This window comes from Leopardus geoffroyi, chromosome B4 (genome assembly GCF_018350155.1).
Source record: "Leopardus geoffroyi isolate Oge1 chromosome B4, O.geoffroyi_Oge1_pat1.0, whole genome shotgun sequence".
In the NCBI taxonomy this organism is placed as follows: domain Eukaryota; kingdom Metazoa; phylum Chordata; class Mammalia; order Carnivora; family Felidae; genus Leopardus; species Leopardus geoffroyi.
This window is the reverse complement of record NC_059341.1, coordinates 132,659,946-132,687,917: the sequence shown is the minus strand read 5'-3', so window position 1 is coordinate 132,687,917 and position 27,972 is coordinate 132,659,946. Positions and strand designations below refer to the sequence as shown.

At 60.9% G+C, this 27,972-nt stretch overlaps 2 protein-coding genes across 7 annotated transcripts; one reads left to right on the top strand and one right to left on the bottom strand.

Moving 5' to 3' along the window:
- Window positions 1–1,225: 1,225 nt before the first annotated feature.
- Window positions 1,226–5,823, bottom strand: LOC123591896 (basic proline-rich protein-like). Its single transcript, XM_045466514.1, has 3 exons — window positions 5,626–5,823; window positions 2,303–3,790; window positions 1,226–2,197 (listed from the first exon to the last, which is right to left on the bottom strand). The coding sequence occupies exons 1-3, from the start codon at window positions 5,821–5,823 to the stop codon at window positions 1,811–1,813; spliced, it is 2,073 nt and encodes a 690-aa protein (XP_045322470.1). The 3' UTR covers window positions 1,226–1,810.
- Window positions 3,066–26,948, top strand: KCNJ4 (potassium inwardly rectifying channel subfamily J member 4). 6 transcript variants are annotated; one of them, XM_045463858.1, is made up of 2 exons: window positions 3,066–3,493; window positions 24,752–26,948. In XM_045463858.1, exon 2 carries the CDS (start codon window positions 24,791–24,793, stop codon window positions 26,153–26,155), a length of 1,365 nt encoding a protein of 454 aa, XP_045319814.1. In that variant the 5' UTR covers window positions 3,066–3,493; window positions 24,752–24,790; the 3' UTR covers window positions 26,156–26,948. The 6 variants fall into 6 exon arrangements, with proteins under 6 accessions (XP_045319814.1, XP_045319817.1, XP_045319815.1 ...); XM_045463861.1 differs by lacking the exon at window positions 3,066–3,493 and adding an exon at window positions 4,539–4,655; XM_045463859.1 differs by lacking the exon at window positions 3,066–3,493 and adding an exon at window positions 6,321–6,481.
- The last annotated feature ends 1,024 nt before the right edge of the window (window positions 26,949–27,972 follow it).

The window sequence follows — 27,972 nt, the reverse complement described above, 5'->3', positions numbered from 1 at the left end:
GTTTCCCCGTTGGTAACAAGCGCCTGCACCATAGAGTTCTTGCAAGGATTAAATGGGACAGGGCCCCCGAAGGCCTGTAATATAGTGCTGGGCTAATGGAACCACTCGAGGGGGACCGTTCTACTCGCTCCTTCTGGGACGTGCTTCTGTGCTAGTGAAGTCAAAGCCTACTCACCCTCCGGGGACCCAGTCCAGACTGTCCCACCACAGGTGAGGCTCCCGAGGTCCAGAGATGACAAGCCACGTGCCGGGGGTCACCCAGGTTCTGACATCTAAGCCTCTCTCCCCTGCCCCTTCAGGCCTCTGCGCTCCTGTCTCACATCCCTCCCCCCGCCCCCTCCCCACCCCTGCCCTTCCCAAATATAGCGAATTCTCCCTCTAGTCTCAACAGTGGGGGTATTGTCCTATGATATGATAGGGTATCATACATATGAGGAAACTGAGGCACAGAGAGGAGAGGAGAGCCGCCCAGAGGCGCTCAGGCTTGGGTGTGGGGAGGGGACTCTTTTTCCTGGGGTCCCTGAACCTCTCTCTGGCTGGAGCTGCCCTGTCTGCCTCCTCTCAGTCTGCACCTCCTCTCAGTCCACCGTCGGCCTCCACCAGACCCTCCTTACAGGAGATGAGCCAGAGGGGTCCCAGAACTAGCAAGGTGGCCATGACCAAACGTTTCCTCTCAACCCTATGGTGTCACAGCCACCAGGCCTCCCTCTCCTGTCTCCCAAACGTCACTGTCCCCGAGCCTCTACCTTTTCCTTAAACTTGTGCCCAGTGACCTAGCATCAGGACTGATCCCACAGGAACAGAGGCTCTGGGTCTACAGACACCTCTGTCCCCCCCCCCCTTCTTGCCCCTCCCTTCTTCCCTGGCACCCCGCATTCCCAGGGCAGCCACCAGGCCAGGCCTCTGGCTGGGTGAAGGGACCACACAGGCCATCTGCCTCCCCTGAAATCCTTCCAGTTTCCCTGGAAAGGTGTGACAGTGACCAGGCACTTCTCTGCCACCGACCCAGGATTCCGATTGCTTAAGTTCCCCCAGCGGTTCACACGAAAGACTCACGCGAACCCCAGTCCTGGTTGCCTGCCGGTGAGGCCACCGCAGAGTCATGAGGGAGGGGGCATGGAGTGCTCCCTGGGGCTCTGCACAGTGTGGAAGGGAGGATTGAGAAAGGGCCGGTCGCGTTTATTGAACACCTACTATGAGCCGTGCATTCCTTGTGCAACTACCTCCCTTAATCTGCCCCTGTGAGGGGGCGGGACTGTTAGGGACCCCGTGTTACAAACAGGTTAAATGAAAAATCGGGGCACCAGGGCTGGATGAATGAATGAGTGGGTAATGAAGACTTCTGCTTCGGGCGTCAGGAGGCCCTCCCAGGGGAAGTGGCGGGGAGACTGGGCTCGGAGGGCCCCAGGAATTCTCTGGGCAGAGGAGGAGGCAGGGCACTTCAGGCAGGAAAAACAGCACGGGCAAAGGCAGAGAGGTGCGGAAGCATCTGGTATGTTCTGGAATCTGTGGGAATCAGGGCGTATGTGTGGGTATATAGGGTGCTGGGTAAGGTGGGGCCTGACTGTACATCATGCTGAGGAGTTGGGACTGGATCCCGACTGGAGGTGGGGACGAGGCACGGGGAAGGGAGGCTGTCATGGTGGTTAGTGTGCGGGACACATGCTCCGGGATCAGCTTGGAGGAGAAGCTGGAGGAAATTTCACCTTCAATAAATTCTCAATCCGGCTTTGGGGTGCCTCAGTCTGTCCGCCTCTTAACTGAGACTAGCCACAGATGGCCAGGCTCTCGGGGAAGTTCTTCTGGCTGTCTAACTATAGGTATTCTCTCCTCCCACCACCGGTGGAGGAGCACTTCCCCTCCTCAGAGGGTCGGGGTGGCCAGGGGCGGTGAGGGGCCGGGGGTGTACTCCCCGCAGCCCAGAGTGTGGGGCCCAGACCTGGGGGGACGCCGGGGCGGGGATCCTCCCCTGCAAAGACAGTTCGGAGTAATGCGGGCGCAGAGAACCGGAGACTGGGTTTGGGTCCGGCTCTGCCACCTCTCCGTGACCTTGGGCAAGCTCAGGACCCTCTCTGGCACTCAGTCTCCCAGTCTGTAAAATGAGGCGCCGCTGTCTAGGCGGCCGTGAGGGTCCCTCCAGCCAGGCCACCTCCGTCTCCCCGAGCACGGTGCGTAGGGTCTTTAAGTGCGGGTACTCCTGGAAGGGGAAGGGGAGCGCTGAGCCGCGAGGCCGGGAGCCACGGAACCCAGGACAGACCCTCTCCCACCCACCCCCTTCCCGGCTCGGAGGAACCCTACCGACCTGTCCCTGGGGGCCCGGAAACCCGGGAGCGGATTCTCGGAATGGGTTCTGGGAGGAGCGCTCCGGGAGGGAGGAGGAAAACCCGGGCAGGATCGGGGGCAGGAGCGGGGCCACGCAGCCCCCCGCCCCCGGCCCTGCCCCGCGCGGCCGGCCGACGGAAGGGGGCTGGAAGACCCGCCGGGCTGCGGGGAGGGGGCCGGGCCGGGGGCCCGCGGGCCGCCGGGGGCCCGGGCCCTGGGGGGGGGGGGCGCGCGGCCTCCGCACTGGGGCGCGGGTCACGTGTGAGGAGGGGCGAAAGTCTCGCAAAGCGGGGCGGCGTGCCGCGAGTTGGGAGTTCTCGGCACGCCGCGGGCGGCGGGAGCTCGGGCTCCCGGGCGAGCCGGGGACGCGGCGGAGGCGCGGGCCCGGGTCCGAGACAGCGGGGGCCGCACCGAGAGTGGGAGGGGGAGAGAGACGGCGACGGACAGACGGGGACCGGGAGGAGGACAGATAGAGACGCGCAGGGGAGAGAGACAGGGCAGAGGCGGAGGCAGGCAGGGGAGACACCGGGAGGGCGACGGAGACGAAGGGACCCCGCAGGGAGACACGGAGAGAGCGGCAGCGGGAAGGAGGAGACCCACCGAGCGACAGAGATCCGGGGAGGCGGGCGGGCGGGGGGGGGGGCAGCCGGGGGAGGTGGCGGCGGATCCCGGGCCGGCCGGCCGAGGAGGAAGGTGGGGGGGGGGACAGTGCAGCGGGGCAGGGAGCGGAGCGCAGGGCGGGGGACGGCGCGGAGTGACGGCGCGAGAACAGCAGGGGGGGCGGCGGAGGGCAGGCGGCTGCGGCGGGGGCGGGGGGCGCGAGCGCGGGCGGCCGAGCGCCATGGGCCCCCGGACCCCCGCGCTCTGAGCCGGGGCCCGGCCCGACGATGCTGACGCCCAGGCGGCGCCGGGGGCGCGGCGCGGGGCAGCGCTGAAAGTTGGGCGGCCCGCGGGGAGCGGCGCGGGACGGCCCGGAGGCGCGGAGACCCGGAGACCGACGGACACGTCCACCTGCAGCCGGGGAGGGGGGCGGGGCCGGCCCGCCGAGTTCGCGGGGAGGGGGCGCCGGGACTCCCCTCTCCCCGCCCGGGACGCCGCCCGCCCGACCGCGCCGGGGGATGTAGAGCCCGCTCACCGCCTCCTGGACCTTCGTCGGAACCTCCGCCCCGCGGTAAGCCGGGCCCACGCCCACCGCTGGCGTCGTCCGTCTGTCCGTCCGGCCGCGTGCGTGTCTGTGTGTCCCGGCTGGGCTCCGTGGGCCCCGCCCGCTGAGCCCCTTATCCCCGCGGGTCTCGGGTTCCAGGCGCGCGTTCAGCGCGGTCCGGCGACTCCCCGGGAGCTGGCAAGCTCTGTCGCTCGGTCGGTCGGTCGGTCGGTGGGGAGCGTGAAGGTCTGGGTTGTGGCCGGAAAAGGCCGAGAGAGGTGGGTGGAAGAGGCCTTGACCTCCTGCCCCGGCCACGACCTTTCCCTGCCTCCACCCACCCCCGGTTGTCAGCCCGTTCTGAGGAGCTTCAAGGCAGGTGACTTGTGGCAAAGGAGGGGGGGGGGTCCCCTTTCCGCTTCCCCAGCTGCAACCTGTTTGCAAAGGGCCCTGGTCCTCTGATCTGACAGAAGACGACAACGTCCCACTTCTCATGCTCTGAGCACCTACTTTGGGCCAGGTGAGCCCAGGGTGCGGTCCAGTAAATGAGGTAGAGGCTGTGGAGAGAGGCAAGGGCTGCTTTTCCCTCTCTGGAGGAGAGCCCCAAGGAAAGAGGTCTGAATGAACCCCTGAGCAGGGAAACTTCCCTGCCTCCCCACCGGCATCAACACCACACTTCTGCTGTGGGTGCCTAGGCTGTGAGATGGGGAGAGAATACAGGGAGGTGGTAGGTGGGAGTGTGATGGAGGCACCGGAGGCAGGGCAGCCTGGCTAAGCTGGCAGGTGAGGCCCTCAAGGCCAGTAGGATGCTTAGCAGCGGCTTGGGGGAACCGGGAACTGAGGGACGGAGGTCCCAGGGCCACGCGTACGAGACCCAGAGAGGAGCCAGACCCGTGTGTGTGTGTGTGTGTGTGTGTGTGTGTGCGCGCGTGTGTGTGTGTGTGTGTGTGTGTGTAAAATGTCTGTTCCGCTTCTCCCCACATACAGTCCTGTGACCTCCAGGGCTTCGGCAGTTTGGGGAGCTGTTGGCAGGACTCTGGGGGCCCTGCGAGCCACGCAAGCCCTGCCTTGGCCTGGGATGGGAGGAGCCAAAGCTAGAAGAGGTGGTGGGATAAGGTCTGGGTTGCAACATGGCAGGAGCACGGGCTGCTGGCCGTCGAGCTGACCCATATCCAAGTTGGAGCCTGGAGGGGTGAGCCTAGAACATTCGACCGTTTTCCACAGGGAGGCGGGCTCTTTTGGGGGCTTTCCACGCTGGGCAGGGGGCTTCACATACCCTACATTCAGGCTCCTGGAAATCAGCTCACTAGCTGAGGGACCAGCACCCTGAGGCAGTCACTCTCCTCCCCGACCCTCAACTTCCATAGCCGTGGAATGAGGACACAGCTCCCTGCCCCACTGACCTCCAAGGGCTCAGATGAGCAGAGGGCTGTTCACAGACTCAAGAAAGTGCTGGGCAGACGGCAGTAAGGATTCCTTTTACCTTCAGGAAGGTGAACAGCTAACGGGGAGGGAGTATATGGCCTCCAAGAGAGGATTGACCAAGGAGGGGAATGTCCAGGAGTTAGAGGGGCATCTGGGGCTTGGGCGCTATTCCTCAGGAACCTTTGGGGATCCTGGAAAAGGAAGCTCCTCTCCCCATGAAAGCCTTTGGGGTGACTGGGAACAGGCAGAGCCGGCCTTGAGTATCTGCTGGGTGACCTTGGGCCGCTGGCTCGACTTCTCTGGGCCTCAGTGTCTTCAACCGGAGAATGGGGACGTTGGTACTGACTCCACTGGGTTGCCGAGCGATTTGCCGACTATTTCAGGCCTCTGAAAGCAGCTTGCAAAAGCCTGGAGCATAGTAGGTTCTCAGACATTTGCAGAAACCAGGATGAAGTAGCTCTAGAGGCTGTGGAAAGATTTCTTTGCTTCGGATAAGAAGGAAGGGGAGGAGGAACAGTGTAGGCTTACAGGGCGGGTTGGTTCTTAATGTGGATCTGGGGGAGGCGGGGGCGAGTGCCGAGGGGGGTGTGAGGAGGAGGGGCCCCCTCTGCGGGGACCACTGAGTCACGAGGACATGGAAGCGACATGACAACCAGCAACATGGTAACCAGGAGACTCGTGGCGGTGGGAAACGGAGCTGGAGCCGTGTGTCGGGGAGGGGTGGGGGGTGGCAGTACCGGGGCTGGAGGGTCCGGGGAAGAAGAACCGGGCTGGTCTCCCAGAGTGAGTAGCGGGGAGCCCCTGAGGTCAGGTGGGCTAGGGTGGAGAGAAGGCGAGGGCAGAAGGAGAGGCGACTGTAGGGGCCGCTGGGCAGGGGGCTTCTCCCGCACCTCCCCAGGCTCCTCGCTCCTCTCCTCCACATCTCCACTTTTCATGCCTCTCCCCCTAGGATGCCAAATTTGGCTCACGCAATCTGTCGTCTCTCTTCTGAGATTGGCACCGGGACCAAAGCCGAGTGCATTACATCACCGCCGCTCCCCCTGCACGAGGAGAGGGAGGGACAGAGGGCCGGGGGGCAAGTGGCCAAGCCTCAACTTTCATTCCTGTCTTCCTGCTCACTCTTGCTGCCTCGGTCCCAGGCGTTGGGGGCTTCCGGGGAGCAGGCAAGCAGGGCCTGTAGGCAGGACGAGGGCTCCCATCTTGGAGAGATCCCAGGGCCAGGGCCGGAGGTCAGACCGCGTCGCTGTCCCCCTGGCTAGGTGGCGCCTGGGAGGCAGGGAGCCTAAGTGCAGCACATTCTGTCATCGCCTTGCTGTGTGTGACCTTGGGCAGGTCCCCCCGCCCCCCACCCCCGCCCTGTGCAGTGTCTACATCTGTGTGGAGAACAGTTGGCCACTCGAGAGCTTGGGGACTCTCCTGAAAAAAGATGCCCTTGGGTCCTGCTGCGCTCCTGGGCACAGAGGAGGAGTGCTGCATTTTCAGTGGCTCACTGTGACTTTTAGCAAGACCTTAGACCTGCGTCTCTTCACCTGTCAAACGGGGTCGACAGAGCCCTCAAAGGCGCTAAATGTGAAAGAGGTTCGAGACACACAGGTGAGAGACAGGGGAAGAGACAGGGGGGTCTCTGGCCCTGAAACCACAGACCCTCGGGGAGCCTGTGGCTCCCGGCAGGCTGGGCTGGAGGCGACGGGGGCAGTAGACCAGTATCTCAATACAGACAGAAGGCTTGGCCCTTAAATCACTGGGCTGACGTCCTTGTTTTAAAAAACGGAAACCGAAGCCCAAAGAGGGAAGTGGACCCCCACCCCGAGGCCACAGTGGTGGTTTGCGGGGGAGAGGCAGTAGAGGTGGGGCCTGAACCCAGGGCTCCTAGTTCCCAGCCCTGCCTAGAAGCAGATAGGCAGGCAGGAAGATACCTACCCCGTGGAACACTGTGGCAAGACTGGACAGGACCCAGGAGTTTGAGGGCCCCGTTCTCACTGTCGCCTCCTCTGTTCTCCCTTCCTGCTCCTTGGCTCCCATCATCTCCACCATCCCTGGGCATTAATCCCTCCTTCATTTGGTCTGTTTCAAGAGCTCCCTTTTGGGCTTTTTTTTTTTTTTTTTTAATATGTATTTTTTTAAAGTTTATTTATTTTTGGGGGGGGAGGAGGGGCAGAGAGAACGAGAGAGAGAAAATCCCAAGCAGGCTCCAAGCTGTCAGCACTGAGCCTGACACGGGACTCAATCCCACGAACTGTGAGATCGTGATCTGAGCTGAAATCAAGAGTCGGCCGCTTACTGGACTGAGCCACCCAGGTGCCCCTTGGGCTCATTAAAAAGATTTTTTTAATGTTTATTTATTTTTGGGAGAGAGAGAGAGCACGCAAGCAGGGGGAGGGCAGAGAGAGAGGGAGACCCAGAATCCAAAGCGGGCCCCGGGCTCCAAGCTATTAGCACAGAGCCTGACACGGGGCTCGAACCCACGAACTGCGAGATCATGACCTGAGCTGAAGTCGGGCGCTTAACCGACTGAGCCACCCAGACACCCCACCTTGGGTTCATTTTAAAGTGAGTTTCAAGCCGTCTCAGGCAGCGACAGGCTCGATTTGGAGTTAAGCTAGAAGATCATGGCCCCTTCTAGAAGATTCTCAGAGCTGGAGGTAGAGAAAGATGGGGAGCCTCTGGATGGTTTGTGAAGTAGTGAGCTCCTCATTCCCAGAGCTATTTAAGCAGAACCAGATGAGTACCTGCCAAGACCCAGGGAGTCCTACTTTATGGGTGAGTTTGAATGACAGCCCCGCCTCCCAAATCCCAGGAGCCTTTCCTATCCCAGGAGGGGCTGGGACGCAGCAGCCGTTGCTTGCCCGCTTTCCAGCAAGGAAACTCACTGTTACGCCGGGCATCGGGCTGGGAGCTCTTTGCAAAGACTTTCTCTTGCAATCCTCCCATCAACCCCGCAATGTCGATTTGATGTCCCTGTGTCACAGATGGGGGAGCCATGGCTCAGAGAATCTATGTGATCTGCCCAAGGTCACCCAGCAGGGAAGTGAATGAGTCTGGATTTGAGTCCTGGCCAGTCTGATTCTCGGGGGCTGTCCCTGGGACTTCCTTGAGAAAAGAGCGGAAAAAAGTCCCTCCCCTGGGCCGGGGCTTGGCAAGAGATGATGTGTCGCCCCCACAGCATGACACCCCCTCAAGGATCCTCTGGGGGCTCCATTCTGGAGACATAGTTATAGACGTGCACCCAAGGGAGGACTCACTTTACAAATGGGAAGACTGAGGCACAGAGACGAAGAGTGACCTGCCCAAAGGTGCCCAGAGAGTCAGATTTGGGCCAGGGGTCTTTCCCTGCGCTGGTGAGGCAGGAGGCTCCTTTGGGCCGATGACGGTGTTAGGTCTGGGATTGGAGGTGCAGGCGGCTCAGTGGTTTGGCAGAGGGCTGAGAGAGTGCTGGCTCTAGGCTGGGGCCGTGGGGAGCGAAGTCGGCCTCCAGAACGCGGGAACGCGGAGAAGGGGGCAGGAAGAGAAATCGGCAGGGACAGCGGGTTCACTTCTGTCCTCCCCGGTCCTGGTCCCGCCCGCAGATGTCCATGTCAGACCCCCGGTGAGGTCAGGGGAAACTGTGGGTGGGACCTGCCTGGCAAGAGCGGAGGCTCTTGGAGCTAGCCTTGGGTGTGGCTCCCTGTGTGACCTTAGGTTAGTTCCTCACCCTCTCTGAGCTTGGTGTGCTCACCCGTGTGACCAAGAATCTGGACCGAATGATCCGTTTCCCAACGAACATAGCAGCCGCTGGGCTGTCATCCCAAAGTGCTCCTCCCATCCCCACGAGGACCCTGGGCCCCGGGAAGGGGCAGGCAGGAATCCTGGAGGTTGGCATAACCTTTAAGCCTCCTCGGCGACTCAGCCCTCCTTGCGGTGTGGGGGGAATCTCCGGGCGCAGCCCTTCTCCTTTTCATCTTTATTTTTCTCCTGCTCCCTCTTCCCCTTGCTACGTGGGCTGATCGCTGCTCAAACTTTTAATTCAGATGGTAATTGAAATAATAATATGGGCTGAGGCCCCTCTGCTTGTGACGCTGCAGCTGGTGGAGCTCAGCTATGAATAGACCCTGAGTCACACACGCGCGCGCGCGCGCGCGCGCGCCCGCTCCTGGCGGCGCGCACACGGGGCTCACGGGGTGGTGGGTGGGGTGCAGCGTGGGGGGGGGGCAGGGTGGGCTCATGCCCCAGCTGGCTCTGGGTCTCAGCCCCCCAACTCTCAAAGGCCTGGGACCCTTCTGCCCCCCGCCACCCACTCCCTGGTCCCTGTGGCACACCGGCAAGACTTGGGACATCGGTGGTCCTGATTACCGGAGGGGAAACTGAGGTCCCAGCAAGGGGGAGTGGCTGGCGGGACACAAATAGAAAGGGGCCCGGACTAGGTTTGAGCTGGTGGGTTTTGCCCGGCTCTTAGACCACTGTTCTGCCTTCCGGCGCACAGGCAAATGCGGGAGAGGAGTACAGGGGTGTGGCGCTGTCTCCCTTTGGTGTCCCCCCTGCCTCAGTCTTCCCAGCGCACGCTCGCACCCCCTCTCACACCTTCCCTCGGACGCACACCCAGACGCTCAGCTGCTCCCAGACGCGGTGCTGTTGCTTCCTGGCTGGGCTGCAGGGAGGTTTTCTTGGGGGGTCCTGCTGTAGGAACGGGGACAGACCCCCAAGTGCCAGGCTCTAGGCGAGGCTTTTGTGTTCATGATTTTACTTAATCCTCCTTGTCACCCTCCGTTGAGGAAACTGAGGCTCAGCTAGAAGCGAGAGTTTGCCCAAGGCCCGGCGGGGTGGACTCAGCCGTATACCATCATCCTGCCGAGATGTTCCCAGGTCTAGCCATTCTGGGACCCTCCATTTGGCCTGCTGCAGGAGGAAGTGTGTGTCTCTTCCAGCCTGGGGCTCCCCTCTTCTCCCCTTGCATTCCTCCCTGTGGCTACCTGGCCAGTTGTTGACCAGTTCTCATGCCAGCAGCAGGAAATCCAGTCTCGGTGGGCAGGGGGAGGGGACGCGTCCATGCGGGGCATTGCCAGGCCAAAGAGAGAAGCTACCAAGACAGGCAGTCCTTGGTGTTCCAGACCCCAGCTGGAGCTGTGCAGGGAGAGGGCCTTGTGGTACCCTGTCAGCTGGGAGATTCGGTCTGGGCCTGCTGGGTGTGCCCAGCAGGGGCCTCCGGAAGGGCAGAGGGGAGATGGGGCTGGGCACGGGGAGTGCTGTCGAGCAGAGTTACCCCTGGGCCTGGGACGATGGAGAAAATTCTCCCCAACGTTTTCTGGTGGCCCCGTCGTCTCCTGTATCTGCTCTTTCTCCAGTACTCTGCTAGGACACGGAGCCGCTGAGCCCAGAGACCGCAGTGAACTGCCCAGGGCCCCTTGTGACTCCCCTGCCTCCTGACTCCCCTGACGACACCTGCTCTCTGATTTAATCCCAGTTTAGCCACTCACTTACCCCTTGTGACCTTGACTGGGACGAGGACCTTTGCTCCTCCGTGAAGCAGAGGCAACCTGCGGCGATGGGGGGCTGTGCTTGGCTTTCCCCTTCTGTTCCCCGTCTGCCCTCAGAGCACAGCCCGGCTCCACCTGGGCAGCGAGATGGGAGGGGACCCGCTAGGCCAGGGAGGAGAGGGTGCATGACTGTGCGGGACTCATCCCATTTTACTGATGGGGAGACTGAGGCCTTGGGGAGGGAGTTTGGCCAACCCTGACTTGGTGGCAGAATTGGTACCAGGTTTTACCATCTGGCCTCTGGGATACCCCGCCCCGCCCTCGGCAAAGTCTCTCCCCCACCCCGCCCTGCCGCTCCCCTCCCAACCTCTACCTCTACTCCAAACCCCCACTGTAGGCCTGGAAAGAAGTCCCAGCCCCCTGCCCTGGAATGGGGGCCAGCAATTTGGAAACTCCATGGGGCCATATAGGGGAGGTGGCAGGCACAGAACTGGAGGTGACCTGGCTGTGGGTGGTGAGGTGGGGGAGGGCAGGAGGGGCTCAGTCACTCTGGCACGTGACCCCTCTTGTTAAAAAAATTTCTTTAATGTTTATTTATTTTTTGAGAGAGAGACACACACGCAAAGTGTGAGTGGGGGAGGGGCAGAGAGCGAGGGAGACAGAGAGTCTGAAGCAGGTTTCAGGCCCCGAGCTGTCAGCACAGAGCCCCACACGTGGCTCAAACCTTCGAACCGTGAGATCATGACCTGAGCCGAAGTCGGACGCTTCACCGACCGAACCACCCAGGCGCCCCAACGCCTCTTGCTAGGGAGCTCACCATCTCTTGGGGCAGCCCACTGGGTCTGGAAGGTTCTGCTAATGGGTACCTGCCTCCCTCTTTGGCTTTCGCTCGGAGGGCCCCAGCCTCTTCCCTATAGGAGAGGTGGCCCGCTATCCCGTGCCCCCGAGGCTTCTCTCCTCTGGCCTCCCTGGTCCCAGCGGAGGCCTGTGGATGGGAGACAGATCTGGGTTGAAGTTCACCTCCACCCCTGAGTGGCTGTGTGGCCTCGGGCAGCCTATTCACTTCTCTGAGCCTCTACCCCTGACCTATGGGGTGGGGTGGGCTTGTTGATGGGAAGATCCATGAGCTTTGACTGTAACACGGCCTCTTGTTGCCTGAGCTGCTGTGTGGCCCGAACCGGTCGGTGGCGACTCCTCGCAGGTTTCCAGGCCCCAGGCCCCACGCCTTCACTGGCCGTCACCTTCCGATACTGCCTGTCTAGTTATCTCGGGTGTCAGCGCCTGAACTCTCTGCCGAACCCTCCAGACCTGCCCGGGTGGGGGTAGGGCTGGCTGAGTACCAGCGCCGGGCCGAACAGCTGCAGACCCTCAGGCCGCCTGACCTTGGAAAGAGCCTCTCTGGCTGGGTTTCAGAGCCATCCCCCCCGACACTGGGCAAGAGCTGGGCAACAAGGAGGGGAAGGAACCAGGTGGGGCGGAGAGCAGGCTTGGCCTCGTGCTGGAGCTGGCCTGGGTCCCTGAGGTGACAGGCCAGGAGACAGGAGAATGAACTGCCAGCTATGGGAGGGGGGTTACAATTATCAGCTGCATTAATAGCACGGCAGAGCCTCCCCACGCTCTAGTGGTTGCCTAAAGAGGGGGTGAGCTCCCTGTCACGGGAGGTGTGCAAGCAGCTGCTGAATGACATCTGTTAGGAGGACAGCAGCAGGTTCTCATACAGGGCCAGGGGAAGGGATTAGACCCAGAGCCCAGAGTCCTTGTTGTCTGGGCCTCAGTGCGGAGGCCCCGTGACCCTAAGGGCCTAACAGACCGTCCCAAGTATTCCCTCGCGACCTTCACCAACTCTCCCCACGGTTGTGCCCTCCAAAAGCCCACGGTCAGTATACGGTATGTTTGTTTTTACTCTGGGTCTTGGTCCGAAAGTTTAAAAGCTACTGCCCTGTATAGAAATCCTGGAGGCAGCTCTGGGAGACGCTCTGTGGGCAGATTCCTCTTTCTCCAGGATGCTCAGTTCCTAGGAATGTAAGTGCCAGGAATTGCAGGATGTCACTATTCTGTCCTCAGACCTCCCTTCCCTGGCCCAGCAGCCCGCTTGGCTCCAGGCCGTCCAGTCCCCGCCCCCCCCCCCCCACAACCACCCCCCTCTCCAGGGCCTCCATCCCACTCTCTGCCCAGCCCAGCCCTGGCCCAGCCCTGCTTTTTCTTCTCACTTCCTGCTTGCCCCACATCTTCCTGGGGACCTCTCTCTAAGCCCTCTGGCCTTGCAGACCCTTTGTCCCCAGGGCCTCACCTGTTTCCCCGGGGACCTGGGCAAAGCACGAGGTGTGTCTTACCCGCTTCTCTTCCCCGAGCACGTGGCAGGGGCTCAGTAAATGCTCGCTCCTTCCACAGCGGTTTATAGAGAGCACCGTCCGAGGCCAGGCTCTGTGCTGAGTCGGAGACACACGGGGCAGGAGGGCGGAGGTCCCTGCAGCTCAGCGGACGTTTAGGGTGAGGAATGAATGAATGAATGAATGAATGAATAAACGAATGAATGGAGTCTGCGAGTCTCTGGCCTCAGGAGCCAGCTGGGCGGACGGTCAGAATGGGAAGCACATAGCGCTCTGCCTGTGTGTTAGGCATCCTGCTAGGGACAGTCACTTGTGTCTGTGGATGAGCAGGAGTGTTGGGGTAGAAGCAGGGGCTGGGTGTTCCTGCCGCCGTCTCTTGGCCCTTCTGAGACCTGTCCGCCTGCCCCAGCCTCCCCGCCCTCCTCCTCCGGTCCTTGGAGCTTCTCTTCTGGGCCTGGAGCCCTTGTTGTGAATCGGGGACACCCAGGGGCCCCCCAGGGGACACGTCAGAGAAGCCTATGCTCTGTGGGAGGGTGAGGCGAAGGCCTGAGGCCTCAGACGTCCTGCGCTCCCTCTGGTGCCACAGAAGGTCTCCATCTGGCTCCACTCAGAGACCACCTCCGCCTGAGAGGTTCTCCCTGACTACGGGGACAGGAATAACTCCTCCTTGGTCACATTCTGTCATATCCCCTGCTTGGATCCTTCGCGGGAATTATGGACGAGCTGGAATTAGCTTGTTTCTCGGTCGGTCGTCAGAGGTTTGTTAAGGGTCTGCTCTGTGCCGGGCACCGGAGGTCGGGGGTGAGGCAGAGAGCAGAGGTTCGAGTTCCCTGCACTTAAGGAGGTTGTACATGAGGTGGGCCCGGATCGGATAAATGCCATGAGGATCGGGACTACGAGCATGGGGGGCGGGGGGGAGGGGGCTCTTGTACCTTCGCAAGGTGTGAGCAGTGGCGTCTTGGCGCATTTCAGCCCGAAGGAACGGCCAGAGTAAAGACCGGAGGGGAATACGTTCGCCGCGTTCGAGGAACGGGAAGGAAGGCTGGGCAGGGGTGGGGTGGAGAGGAGAGGCCCAGGGCCGCGTCGAGGGAAGTCCGGAGGGCTCCAAGCCAAGGGGCAATGTGGGACCGCAGCGGGGGAGGCCCTGGAGTCGTCTGGCCACGACGTGGCGTGGAACAGGGAGGACGCTGCAGGCTGGACGGACAGAGCGTGGGGCCATCCACCTTCTTGGGGGAGCTCCCGAAACCCAGGTGAGGTTGAGCGTAACGGCACCCACCTCCGGGGTGAGGGTCAAAGTTGTGGCCAGGGTCTGGCCCACAGCTAACGATGTTAGTCGCTACACCATCATTAGCATCATGGCGATGATGGCGTTGGGGGGGGGGGGGTTGAAGGGTGATGCCCCAGTGTTAGCTGAGCAACCCTCTGGGCCGGGGGTGGGGGTCACAGACTGCGCTGGGGAAGGCTGGGGAGGGGTCGTTGGTCGTCTCGGCAGCGCTGGGTCGGCAGTGCCCCGTTTTAGCAGACGCCGCTGGGGAGCAGGAGGTCACTCTGCCCGTCGCTGCTCCCAAGGACGGGGGGGGGGGGGGGGGGGGGGCGCCGGTGGTATTTTAGGCCAAGGCGGAGCCTGGGAGCTGCAAGAGGTGTGCATGTAAGAGGCTGCAGGAGGGAGAGTGAGGGGGCCATCCGGAGAGGGGCCTTCAGGCCCGGAGCACTCAAGGAGGAAGGCAGGGGTGAGCCAGGGCCTCCCTCAGAGCTGCCGAGCCCTGGAGGGGAACCCTGGAGGGCAACGTGGATGCTGGTAGAGTCACCCCCTTCGAGAAGGGCTTCTGCGCCTTACGGTTTATAAACTCTTCCTGTCCACCACTACTGTTCATCTTCACAGCATGCCTAGGAGGTGGGCGTCATTCCTCCCCATTTTACGGACGTGACTCAGAGAAGTTAAGGCATTTCCCCAAGGCCACACAGCACAGAAGTTAAGGAGTCTCAGGCTTTCTGGGATCCCGGGCCCTTTTGAGGACCTTATGAACGCTCTAAGCCTTCTCAGAAAAATACACATATGTGTGCACTAATTTTAAAACTTTCTATGTGTCTTTTTTTCTGTAGGTAATACATTCATATGGTTCTAAAATTAACAAGACATAAACAGGAATACAGTGAGAATTCTTCCTCCCACCCCATCCCCAGCCACCTGCTTCCCCTCCCCGGAGACAGCCAGTGTCACCAGTTTCCTGGGTCTCCATCCACAGACAAGCCGAGGCAAGCAAATATGTGTGTCTATAAATTTCTTTCTCTCCTTTTTTACACAAATGGTAGATACTACGCTCAACGTTCGTCGCTGCTGCCTTTTTTTTTTTTTTTTTTCCTTAAAAACACATCTTGAAGACCCACATCGCTCCTTCCCAGGCTCCCTTCTCCTTTCCCCGCCGCCCCCCCTCCCGGCTGTGCGATGTGCCGTTCATGGGTGGGCATTGGCTTCTTCCAGGCCAGGCTGGGCATACAGGGCACCTGGCTCCCCATGCGCGTGACTGTCTGTGGGCTGAGGTCCCAGGGGTGCCCCCAAGCGCCCCAGCCAGTCCATCCCGTGCCTCTTCCGAAGCCACCCAGGGCCATGCAGAGCAAGACAGGAAGCAAGCCTGGGACTTGGCTCAGACTCCCCTTCCCTGACCCTCCCTTCTTCCCGACACCTCTTCTTAGGTGTGGCCTGTGGGCCCATCGGAGAATCCAGAGAATCCTGCGCCGGTGTGAGCGAGGGACAACAGCCCCCATGCCCCACAGCTTCAGGGGACCTCCTCCCCCCGCCGTCAGCCCCAGCTCCTGGAGTCTGGTTTGCTGAGAAACCAAGGTTGGGGTGGTGGTCTCCAAGCCTGCCCTCTGCTCCTGCCCCCTGGCCCACCACAGCCGCTGTCCCCACACCTTGCCTTCTCCTGTTGCCCATGTCCTCACTTCACCCCTTGTGGCCAAGGGAGGGACAGCATCCAAGTGGAGAAGGGACATGGGGCCGCTGGCCTTGTGTGGTCTGGGCTGGTCAGGGCCAACTGGGCGGCCCTGCTAAAACCCCTCTTCTGGCTTTGGGGACCCCGCTGTCCTTCTGCTCCTCTGGTCTTCTGCCGTGCTGGGTCCGGGTCCTCTTTCGTGGGCAGGAGATGCCCAGCGGCCCCGGGGCCCTTCCCTCTTCTTCCCGGCATTCTTGCCCCAGGCGGCTGCATCCGGTCTGCACAACTTAAAACACCGCCCCGGGGCGGTCAGCACCTAACGTCTGAGCCCGGACCTCGGGGTCTGACATGCTGTGGATTTCTCTACCTGGACCCCCACAGCCACCGCACGCTGGAAACAGTCACTCCTTAAATCTGGTCCTCTTTCAGCGTCTCGTTACCTGCTCCCAGCACCCCTCTTCCCAGTCGCCCCGCGCAACCTGCCACCAAGGCCCTGCATGGAAATTTAAACGGTCAAACCAGGCAAACCCCAACCACCTGCCCACCTGTATCCTGTGGCCATGAGGATGAACCCCATGATTCTTCCCCCCACCTCTGGGGCCTCATCCCCCTCATCTTGCTCACTTCACTCCCATTACCCGGCCTGCTGCAGATTCTCGAGTCACCAAACTCTTTTCTGGAATGTTCTACACACCCCCTTTCGCACAGACACACGATTCTCCTCACCGGCTGGACTCCCCAGTCACTCCTCAGGTTTCAGTTTCCATGTCACTTTCTCAAAGAGGCCCCAGGGGACCCCCAGCCAACCAGAGGCTCCTGTCCTCTCATGTCCTGCCGAACTTCTCCTTCAGGCAGCTTGCCACAATTTCTGACCCCCCGTCTATGCAGATGCTGTTATGTGTATGGCATCTCTCCGCAGCTGATCCAGAAGGCTGGGTGGGTCCACGGCCTGGGTCTGACCGGCAGCAAGGGTGCAATAAATAGTAATTGAGCAACTTTGGAGGAGGAATAAGCAGCAGACCAGGCTCCTAGAGGCCCCAGTAAGGCCGTGGGGGATCGAATCCCACCACCAATGAGAGAGCTGAGGATGTTCTAGAAACAAGAAGCCTTCAGGGGTCTGCTCTCGCCTTCTAATCCCTGTATAGAAGGAGGGCACAGGTGTTTGGGGACAGTCCCTTTGGTGGGACTGTCTGGCCAATAGAGGGGGCTCCTGCAGGGGTGGGGAGCATTCCGGCAGGGCAGGGGCCGGGCGCTGGTGGTGCAGTAAAGGGCACGTCTGCAGGTGGGAGCAGTGACCCTTGGGTCCTCCAGCCACCAGCTCCTGCTATGTGACCATGACCAGAAGGTAGGAGGCCTCTCTGGACATTCTAGGAAACTAATTTTCTTTCTTGCTTTCTTTCTTGCTTGCTTGCTTTCTTGCTTTCTTTCTTCTTTCTTTTCTTTCTTTCTTTTCTTTCTTTCTTTCTTTCTCTCTTTCTTTCTTCTTCCTCTCTTTCTTTTCTTTCTTTCTTTTCTTTTCTTTCTTCTTTCTTTCTTTTCTTTCTTTTCTTTCTTCTTTCTTTCTCTTCTTTCTTTCTTTCTTTTTTTCTTTCTTTTCTTTCTTTCTTTCTCTCTTTCTTTTCTTTCTTTCTCTCTTTCTCTCTCTTTCTCTTTCTTCTTCTTCTTCTTCCTCTTCTTTTTAAGTGTTTATTTATTTATTTTGAGAGAGAGAGAGAGAGAGAGAGAGAGGCAGAGAGAGCGGGAAAAAGAGAGAATCCCAAGCAGGCTCCGTGCTGCCAGCGCAGAGCCTGATGCAGGGCTGGAACTCACGAACCATGAGATCATGACCTGAGCCGAAACGAAGAGTCGCATGCTCGACCGACTGAGCTACTTGGGCGCTCTGCCGGGGAACTTGCTTTCTAAGCCTGCTCACCTGTTGGCTGAGTGGCCGGGAGGGGGAGCTGGGAGTTGAGGTGCAGAACTGGAGGAATGAACCAGTTCACGTCAACACTGCTCAGAGCCCCTCGGGGAGCCCAGCGTCTCCCGTGTGTCTGGCTCTAAAATCAGGGACCAGGTCCTGGCTCCAACTCGCCCTATGACCCAGCTTCTCCTTTCCCCAAAGGGCTGACTTCACAGAGTCAGACTTGATAAATGTTTACCAACTGGAAGAAATAATGTGACAGTGTTCCTTTGGGGCGGGAGCCTAGGGTGCCTAATGAACGTGCTCTGGCGCCCACTGCCTGGATCCAAAACCTGGCTCTACCGCTAATGAGCTGTGTGACCTTGGACGAGTTGCCGGACCTCTCTCTGCCTTAGTTTTCTTCTCAAGTAGGGATAATAATGGTAACTTCCTCTGAGGTCATGGTGAGGATGGCAAGAATTGATCAGCATAAAGCACTCAGAACAGCGCCGGCCCAGAGGAAGCGCGTGTTAAATGCTCCGCGTGGATTTTGCAATGTCACACCGTTGGCCAGTGGGGGAGGGGGTGCGTGTGCAGTGGGATTTCGGGGTATAGAAGGTGCGAGGGAGGAGCGGCGTTCGCTGGGCACCCCCTGTGGGGCCTGCACGTCTGTGACCGTTGGCAGCCTGCGTCCGGCCCTCACGACCCCCCTGCAAGGTAGGCATCACCACGCTCCTTTGCCAGTGAGGACACCAAGGCCCAGAGAGAGGTCAAGGAGTCTGCTGGAGCGAGGCGGGACCCGTCCCACTTCCGGGTCAGCCTGGGGAGAGTCCGAGGCCACGGCCCTCACTCAGCTCCTCCCTGTGCTGGTGTCAGAAAACGAACCGGGCGGGGCCGTGTGATGGGTGCAGGGCCGGCTCTGGGGAGCTGCGGCTGAAATGCAGGGGAGGAGGTCAAGGGAAGGACTGGGCAGCCCCGGGGAGTGATTTGTACCCACTTAGCAATCATTTACTCCGCGCGGGGCACGTGAAGGGCACGATCCCATTTGTTCCTCATTACAGTTTTATGAGGTAAGGACTATTGTTAGCCCTACCCAGGGATGCGGAGGGCAGGGACCAGAGAGGCTAAGTAATTTGCCCAAGGTCACGCAGGCGGAAACTGGTGCAGAGAGTCCAGAGCTGAAGCCGTGGCAGGGGGATGATGAGGGCTCTTGAGACTCATGACGAGGACATGGTCAGACCTCCTGGGGCCTGAGCAGCAGGTCAGAGCTGAATGAGCCCTCCCCCCCAACCAGGCCGGCCAGGCCGGAGAAGCCTCAGTCAGAGCGGGAGAAGGGGCAGGCCCCGTGCTCCTCGCGGGGCTGGGAAAGGGGGACAAGGGCGTTCATTCCTTCCACGGCCCCCAGGGAAATCCTCCCACCCTCTAGAACCCGTCCTGGGTGCCCTTGAGTCAGGAACCCCTCGGCCCTGCCTCGTCTCTATTGCCCTGTGTCTGCCCCCTCTGGTAGAAGAAAAGAGTCAGCCTCCCTGTCCAAACCCCAGAGGGGTTCAGGGATGAACGGGGCTGAAGAGACTCGGGAGCACCCACCAGATCCCCCGCCTTATTTCGGACTCCGTGCTGGGCGCCTCGTTTCATTATATCTTCCCACTCTCCTGCCAGGGAGCAAACATGGTCCCCCATTCTGCAGGTGGAGGGAAGGAGCGCCTGGCCGGAGCAGCTTAGTGGTGAAGCCAGGGCTTGAAGCTGGGTTTCCCGACTCCCTGTCTCGTCATCACCACCATCTTGGTCAGCAGCACCGCCACCATCGTCCCCTGCATATTCTTCGCATTTTGCCGGCCCGGCGTTTCTGTTCCCAGTAGTTATATCACATTGGTCTCAACAAAGGGCCGGGTGAGGTAGGTACTATCGGCATCCTCTCCGCTTTGCAGATGAGGACACTGAGGTCCGAAGGGGACATGCTGGGAGGTGACAGAGCTGAGACTGACAGCCAGGTTCACCACCCAAACGCGAGGGCTTAGCCAACACGTTATTTTTCTGAAGTCGAAAAGGAGTCGGGTGGTGCAGACAGGCGGTGAGGGCCAAGGGGCTCTGAGAAAGCAGGGCTGCGGCTGGTGGGACAGCCAGGGAAGATTCAGAGACTGGGGCCTGGGGGGGGGGGCGGTGCTGGGCCTGGGGGGCTGGGGGGAGGGGTGCTGGGAAGAGACACAAGGGATCCGCGTTGGTTGCGCAGGGTGTTGTGGAAAGTGAGGGGAGCCGGAAGCCAGACTGGGGACCTGGAACCAGCCGGACCTGAGTCAGAATCCCAGCTCTGCCGCTTCTGCTGTGACCCCGGTCCTCGTCCCCACTCCCCCCACCCCCAGCCTGTGATCCTTCAGCTCGGAAGAGAAATAATAACCCTGCTTGTTGCTGTGATAGGTGCTTAATAAATACTTGCTAAATAAACACAGGGTTGCAGTGACGCTTCGGGGAGATAGACCAGGCAGTGCCTGGCAGGGAGCTGACACTTCCAGAGGGTTCCTTGCCTGGAAGCAGCCACAAAGAAGGAGACAGTGTCAGCTGGGCCCCAGGGCTGAGCAGTAGGACCTCGGGCAAGTCACTCCACCTCCCCTCTTGTCCCATCCAATAACAATTAGATGCATAAAGGCCCTGCGGGCCAGCCTGTCCCTAAGCCGTCTGCCCCCTATGAGAGCCTGCCTGCCTCAGAGGTCTCTGGAGGGGCCGCTGCTGAGGGCTCGAGGGTGGGCTGAGATGTACCCGCAGCCCTCAGTAACTCTCCCGTGAGTGGGGTGGGTGCACGCAGGGAGATTTGCCCTCGTAGCCTGCCGGGGTTGCGGGAATCCACCTGGCCGGCTGTCACTTTAGCAGCTTTTCTTTCTTTCTTTTTAAAGTCTATCTATTTATTTAGAGAGGGAGCGGATGAGGAAGGGGCAGAGAGAGAGGGAGAGAGAGAGAATCCGGAGCAGGCTCCACTCTGTCAACACAGAGCCCAACACGGGGCTCGAACCCACGAGCCGTGCCATCCCGACCTGAGCCGACACCCGGAGCCCGACGCTTAACCCGCTGTGAACCACCCAGGGCCCCCTAGGAGCTTTTCTTTTGCAAAGGAAGTTGTGGGCCAGGAGGGGGGGCATATGGTGTCATAAAATCAGAGGGAAAACAGAGTGATGGGCGTGGGGTCCTCTGGACCCCTGGCAGGCAGGGTGCCCAGCCCTCTTCCGGAAGGAGCAGGCTAGCAATAGCTCCAGTGAGCCGACAGCTCTGGGCCTCACTGTGCCACAGCCCTGCTCTTGGCCTCAGTTTCTCTAATTGTCCAGTGAGGTCTGGTCTAGGGGCTCCAGATTTTGGATGTTTGCAGCACAATCAAATTGAATGGAAAAACGTTTTTTTGGTAACGGATACAACATTGCCAATCCTTCATTTTGCCAAGAAGGGGCGCTAAGTTGCTTTTTTTTTTAATTTATTTTAAAAAATATTTACTTTTGAGGGGCGCCTGGGTGGCTCAGTCGGTTGAGCGTCCAACTTCGGCTCGGGTCATGATCTCACGGTTTGTGGGTTCAAGCCCCGCGTCGGGCTCTGTGCGGAGAGCTCAGAGTCGGGAGCCTGCTTCGGATTCTCTCTCTCTGCCCCTCCGCCACACACACTCTGTCTCTCTCTCCTTCAAAAATAAACATTAAAAAAAAAATTTACTTTTGAGAGAGAGAGAGAGAGTGAGCGGAGCAGGGGCAGAGAGAGAAGGAGACACAGAATCCGAAGCAGGCTCCAGGCTCTGAGCTGCCAGCACAGAGCCCGATGCGGGGCTCGAACGCACAAACCGTGAGATCATGACCCGAGCCGAAATCGGACGCTCAACCGACTGAGCCCCCCAGGCGCCCTGAGACGTTAAGTTTTTAAAGGCAGCCAGCATCTTCCAAAGAAAGAAAGTTTACCATGAAAGGGGTCCCAGGATGCACTCAGAATAAAGGACAGTGACCAGCAGGCGAAGCTGGCCAGGAAGGGGAAGGACTTGTCCAAGGTCACCCTGCGCGGCAGGGAGAGGGGCCCGGCCTCCCAGAGCCTCCGCCCTAGAAAATGTGCTGAGACCGTGTTCTTCCACGTGTGTTCGTTTCGTGGCACCCTTGTTGCAAGAGAATTAGACCAGCTCCCTGCCTTCCAGAAAAGTACGGTTTAATTGGAGACACGATCCAGGCACCTGCACAACCAGGGCGTGCGCTCTGATAAAACGTGTATTCAGAGGAGGGTTGCCCAACTGTCGATGCCTCTCGCTCCTCTTCGACGATCTGTGCCCTTTCTCTTTCGCGCTTTCCCCGTGGGCCCCTGGGCCTTCGCCAGGAAGCCCTGTGTGACAAACAAGGGAAAGAAAACCTGGCCGTCTCCCGGTGGTCGTCACCCGAAAGCACCGTGCCAGGCTGGCACTTCGCACGTTTTGGTCGGGCGTTGTGCGGGGGCAGCCCCCACGTTGACAGGTGAGCCTGTCACTCCTGCCGAGGAGTTAGCGGTGACGGGAGTGTTCGCATCTTTGAGCGGGTCACCGCAGACAGGGCCCTCACCACCCGAGCGTCTTCAGGGGGGCAGGCTCCTCCGTGGTGGAGGGTGGACGGGTCTGGGGGTAGCTTTCCCAACAGCCCCGAGCGGACATTCCCGAGCGTGGCTGAGCGGAGCAAGCAGCGATGGGCGCAGGGTCTGGATCACCGCAGGGGTGGGGGACAGGCTGGGCCCCCACCGGGCTGAGGCGTGAGGCTGGCGGGGATGGGGTGATGGAAAGGTAGGGGCTGGGGCTGAGGGTTGAAGTTGGGGGTGGGGGAGGGTCAGGTGGGGACATGCGGAGCCTCGGGGCTGACCCCAGAGCATGGGGCTGGGCTGATTCCTGCCACTTCCGCTCAGGAAAGGGGGGCGGGGGGAAGTGGGCAGTGCTGGTGAGGGAGGACCGAGAGCTGAGAGCATGCAGAGATCTTCTCCCTCACCCTCACCCCCAGGGCCCTCCTAGAGAGTGAAAGCCCCATAAAGAGCCTTCTCCTACGGCACAAGTCCCCTTGGGCAGAGAGCCAGGGGTCCCCAGCACCCTGGGTTTGGGCTTGGCCTTGGGTAGGCCCTTCACCCTGTCTGGGCCTTAGTGTCATCGGTCAAAGGCCAGGTCACCACACTTTGTCCCCTCTGCCCCTCTTCCTGAGGCATGCGGCCGGTGGGTCCAGGGCATGCTGGGGCCAAGCGGGTTCCCCCTCTTCTCTAGCCCCAAACCGCACTCCAAGTACTCCAGGGAGGACGCCCTTCTTTCCAGGGGCACCCTAACCTTCCAGGAGCTCTGGAGCGGGAGTGAGGAGCCCTGGGTCAGGGCTGGCCCACCCCGCCTCACTCTGGCACCCTTAGCAAATCTGGGCCTCAGATAGAAAATGAGGGTCTTGAAATCAGTGATCGCCCGTTCCTTCTGGTTCTGGTTCCTTCTGTGGTGCTAACGGAGGCATTCAAGACAGTGGGGGCAGAGCAGAGGGAGATGTTTAGTGAAGGAAGACCTCCCTAAAAACTAGAAGGTGCTCCTGATCCCCGAGTTTCTTCAGGGCTACCACTGGGAGCCCTGGCTGTTAGGGTTCTGGGGGAGGTGACAGAGAGGGTCTGGGACTCCCGGCTAAAGTTATGACCTCTTAAGGGCCGGCATTGCACACCCATATTGTCTGTTAGGTCTTTGGACTGGTGGGTCTCACCGGTCCCATTTTCCAGAAGAAGAAACTGAGGCTCACAGCAGCCAAGTAACTTGCCCGTGTTATGCGGTGGATGAAGGACTTCAGTGCATGACTGTGGGACCCAGGGAGCGCCTTCGAGGTGGGGAAAGAAGAAGAACCCAGAGTGGGGGGTGATCGCGGGGGAGGTGGGGGGCAGGGCTCACTCTCCCCAGGCCTGGCCGAGGGAGGGAGTTTCTCCCGGGAAGAGGCGCAGGCAGGCACCAGGCTGTTGATCTCTAAATTATAGCGTTGGCGCGCACTGGTTGCTGCGGCAACCGAGTTGTCCTGAACGGGGAAGTGTATAAACATTGCCACAGATGCACAATTAGATCAGGAAGAAGAATAGAACAGAAAATAGAAACTTCCAGCCTTATATAATTCTGGGCCAAAACGTTACCGGGAGCTCGGGCCCAGGCCCAGCCCTGCCAGCGGCTGCCCTCCCCACCCCCACAGCACCCTGTCTCTGCCGGGGCCCCAGTGGAAGGGAGGGGTGAGGGGAGGGTCTGCCCTCGGTGCTCCCGGCTGGTGCGCCTGCCCCCCGGTGTGGTAAGGGCCGTCCGCCTCCACTAAAACAGCTGAGGACGCTGACAGGTGACTCCTGCCTCTCGCCGGCTTCCTCCCGCTCTGGAGAAGCGGGAAGGAGGACAGCAGGGTGACCCGTTTTAACCGAGCACCTACTATCTCCTTCGGTCCTGTGAGGTAGGGTTCGGATACCCATTTCGCGGGTGAGGAGACCGAGGCTCAGAGACGGGACACGAGTTATCTGAGGCGTCACGGCGAGGCAGTGGGTGTGCCTGCCTCCCTGCCTCTGGGTCTCCACAACCGTGAGCTCGAAGACGCTGACGGCCCCCCGGGGAACTGAAGGTTAGACACACCTGAGTTTGGATTTACGCATCAGCTGTGTGGCCTCGGGCAGGTCACGTCCCCTCTCTGAGCCCTGTTCCCCCCACCTGTGACTTGTAGAAACGTTCTCTGTCCACTCTGTCTGCGAATGGCAGCCAGTAGCCGCAAGCGGCCGCCGAGCACTCGAAATGCGGGCAACTGAACTTACAACTGTATTTAAGTAAATGTCAAAAGCCCCAGGTGGCCTTTGGCTGCTGTACTGGACCGCGTGGGAGGATGTCCAGCCCCAGAGAGAGACCCAAGAGGGCAGAGGCTGGACCCAGGGAGGTGAGCGGGGGGTGGGTGTGCCAGCGCATTCACAGCTCCCTCTGCTCAGGGCGCCTGGGACAGACGGCATGAGGAAGCTCCCCGGCCGGGGTGGGGGCCAAGGAGGGTTGGAGGGGGCAGCGTGAGGGGCTGTCCTGGTGGCCTCAGCTTCTGATCCCCGGAGGCACTGGCGCTGGTCCCGATACTCCCTGCCTGTCTGCAGAAGAGCCTGATGTGCCACATTCTGCGGCGCAGGGAGAGGGGGGCCTGGACCCTGGGCCCTGGGCCAGGCCCCTCCCCTTGTGAGCATCTCTGGGGGGGGGGGGGCCGGGGGGCGGGGACAGGGGAGGGGGAGGGGGAGGTCCCGGGCCACCAGCGTCTCACACCTCTCGGGCTTCTCCTCCCCAGGCCCTGCGTCTTCCCAGGTGACCACGCCGGCTTCAGGACATGCACGGGCACAGCCGCAACGGGCAGGCCCACGTGCCCCGGCGGAAACGCCGCAACCGCTTCGTCAAGAAGAACGGCCAATGCAACGTCTACTTCGCCAACCTGAGCAACAAGTCGCAGCGCTACATGGCGGACATCTTCACCACGTGCGTGGACACGCGCTGGCGCTACATGCTCATGATCTTCTCCGCGGCCTTCCTCGTCTCCTGGCTCTTCTTCGGCCTCCTCTTCTGGTGTATCGCCTTCTTCCACGGCGACCTGGAGGCCGGCCCGGCGGCGGCGGCGGCGGGGGCGGCGGCGGCGGCGGCGGCGGCGGGGGGGGCCCCGCCGGGCGGTGGCGCGGCGGCCCCGGCGGCCCCCAAGCCCTGCATCATGCACGTGAACGGCTTCCTGGGCGCCTTCCTGTTCTCGGTGGAGACGCAGACGACCATCGGCTACGGGTTCCGGTGCGTGACGGAGGAGTGCCCGCTGGCGGTCATCGCCGTGGTGGTCCAGTCCATCGTGGGCTGCGTCATCGACTCCTTCATGATCGGCACCATCATGGCCAAGATGGCCCGGCCCAAGAAGCGGGCGCAGACGCTGCTGTTCAGCCACCACGCGGTCATCTCGGTGCGCGACGGCAAGCTGTGCCTGATGTGGCGCGTGGGCAACCTGCGCAAGAGCCACATCGTGGAGGCCCACGTGCGGGCCCAGCTCATCAAGCCCTACATGACCCAGGAGGGCGAGTACCTGCCGCTGGACCAGCGGGACCTCAACGTGGGCTACGACATCGGCCTGGACCGCATCTTCCTGGTGTCGCCCATCATCATCGTCCACGAGATCGACGAGGACAGCCCGCTCTACGGCATGGGCAAGGAGGAGCTGGAGTCGGAGGACTTTGAGATCGTGGTCATCCTCGAGGGCATGGTGGAGGCCACCGCCATGACCACCCAGGCCCGCAGCTCCTACCTGGCCAGCGAGATCCTGTGGGGCCACCGCTTCGAGCCCGTGGTCTTCGAGGAGAAGAGCCACTACAAGGTGGACTACTCGCGCTTCCACAAGACCTACGAGGTGGCCGGCACGCCCTGCTGCTCGGCCCGGGAGCTGCAGGAGAGCAAGATCACCGTGCTGCCTGCCCCGCCGCCCCCGCCCAGTGCCTTCTGCTACGAGAACGAGCTGGCCCTCATGAGCCAGGAGGAGGAGGTGATGGAGGAGGAGGCCGCGGCCGCCGCGGCCGTGGCCGCAGGCCTGGGCCTGGAGGCGGGCTCCAAGGAGGAGGCGGGCATCATCCGAATGCTGGAGTTTGGCAGCCACCTGGATCTGGAACGCATGCAAGCCACCCTCCCGCTGGACAACATCTCCTACCGCAGGGAGTCCGCCATCTGACCTCCAGGCCCCGCCCTCGTCACGTCCCACAGGAGCCTCTGCCCCGCCCCCCCCGGGGGGGGGGAGGGGGGGACGCCAGGACACGCCCCTCCACGCTCAGGATAGAGCCGACCCTGGCTCCGTGGACCTTCTGGAGGGAGGTGGGGGCTTCAAAGACTGGGGAACCCCTCCCTATTGACTCCAGAGCCCAGGCCTGGGAAGGGCCCAGGACACCCTCTGCCCTGTCAGCCGACCCGCTGGCGTCTCGGGGACCCCAGACCCACCACCCTTTTCCCACTGACACTTCAAGGACGTGCCCCCTTTGCTCTCAGAACCTTGGGGAAGGCGGCTGGACTGCTGGGGGGTGGGCATCATGGGGTTCTGGGGTGGGCAGGGGTTAGTGCAGGGGGGAGGGAGGGCGGGGGTGCGATTCTTTTGCATGACTGTGACCTGTTGTCTTGCCTTTCTTTTGTAAATACCTATAAATGCAGAGTTGGAGGCACCGAATCCACCTTCTGCCATTTGTACCTGCAGGACAAGGAGGTGCGGTCCCTCTCGGTGAACCCCTCTCCCACCCCTCCCTGCCCGTCAAGCCTAGCCCCTTCCCCCTGCCCCGCTAGCTGGCTGGTCCCCAGAGCCAGCCATCTTGGCCCCTGGATGGTGTTGGGTTTGGGTGCAGAGGTGGGACCCCAAGGGGCAGGATGAGGACCGTCCCCACCCCCACCCCCGTGGTCCCTCCAGGTCCCCGGGGTCCGGCCCAGATTGACAATGGAGTTTGTAACTATATATTTTTAATAAAGTATATGGTCCACTAGGGGTAGGCTGGCTGGAGATGGAAAGCTGGGAAGAAGAGTTAGAGAAAGAGAGACCGAAATGATGTGAGTGTGTCTGTGTGTGGTACGTGTGTCCCTTTCTGAGACACTGACCCCTGGAGGGAACTGTATCACCTGCCATTCTCCTTCCTGGGAGCCAATGGGAAAGATCCCGCGAGGGCTTCAGAGGACCTGGGCTTGGGTCGGAGCTTCGCTGCCTCCTAGCTGTGTGGCGGCTAGCAAGTTACCCGGATGCTCTTGGCCTCGGTTTCATCATCTGCAGCATGGGACGAACCATCGCTCCCTCCCAAGAGATGACGGGCAGGAAAGCCCTGTGTGGATGTCAGCTAACCCTTTGCAGCTCGGGGAAGAGCCTGCATCGACACAGCACACACACGCACACACCCCAGGCTGGGCTGGTGAATTTGGCCTCGGGACCCTGGTGGGAAGGGCTCTAGGGGGCAGCTGGGAAACCCGGTCTTAGTCCGACTCAGTCTCTGTCTCACTGTGGGTGGGACCTTGGGTAAGTTCCTTCCTTTCTCCGGGCTTCAGTTAGCCTGAGCTCTACAGCGAGCCACCCCTCAAACCTAGACGACGGTGCTTTATTCTTTCTCGAGGTTCTGCGGGTGGGCTGGGTGCTGCCTTGTCTGGTTTCTCTGGGCTCACTCCAGCAGCAGGGCTCAGCTGGAGCGCCACCTAGGCGGCCAGGCCCAAGCGGGCTGTCCCCCCACGTCAGGTGGTTGGTCTGGCTGTTAGCTGGGGCCTCTCTTCCTCCAGATTCCTTCGTGGCCTCTCAGGACAGCAACCTAAGACGGTGAAGGCAGGAGCTACCAGGTCTCTGGGGCCTAGCCTTGAACTTGGATAACATTTCTACCCCATTCGATCGGCCAGTCGGGTCACGAGGCCAACCCAGAGCCGAAGGATGGGAGATCGGGCTCCAGCTTTCGGGAGCGCGGTGACGTCGCACGGCCAAGGGTGGGACTGTGGCCGTACTTGGTAGTCTATCGCAGAACCCTTCAGTCTGAG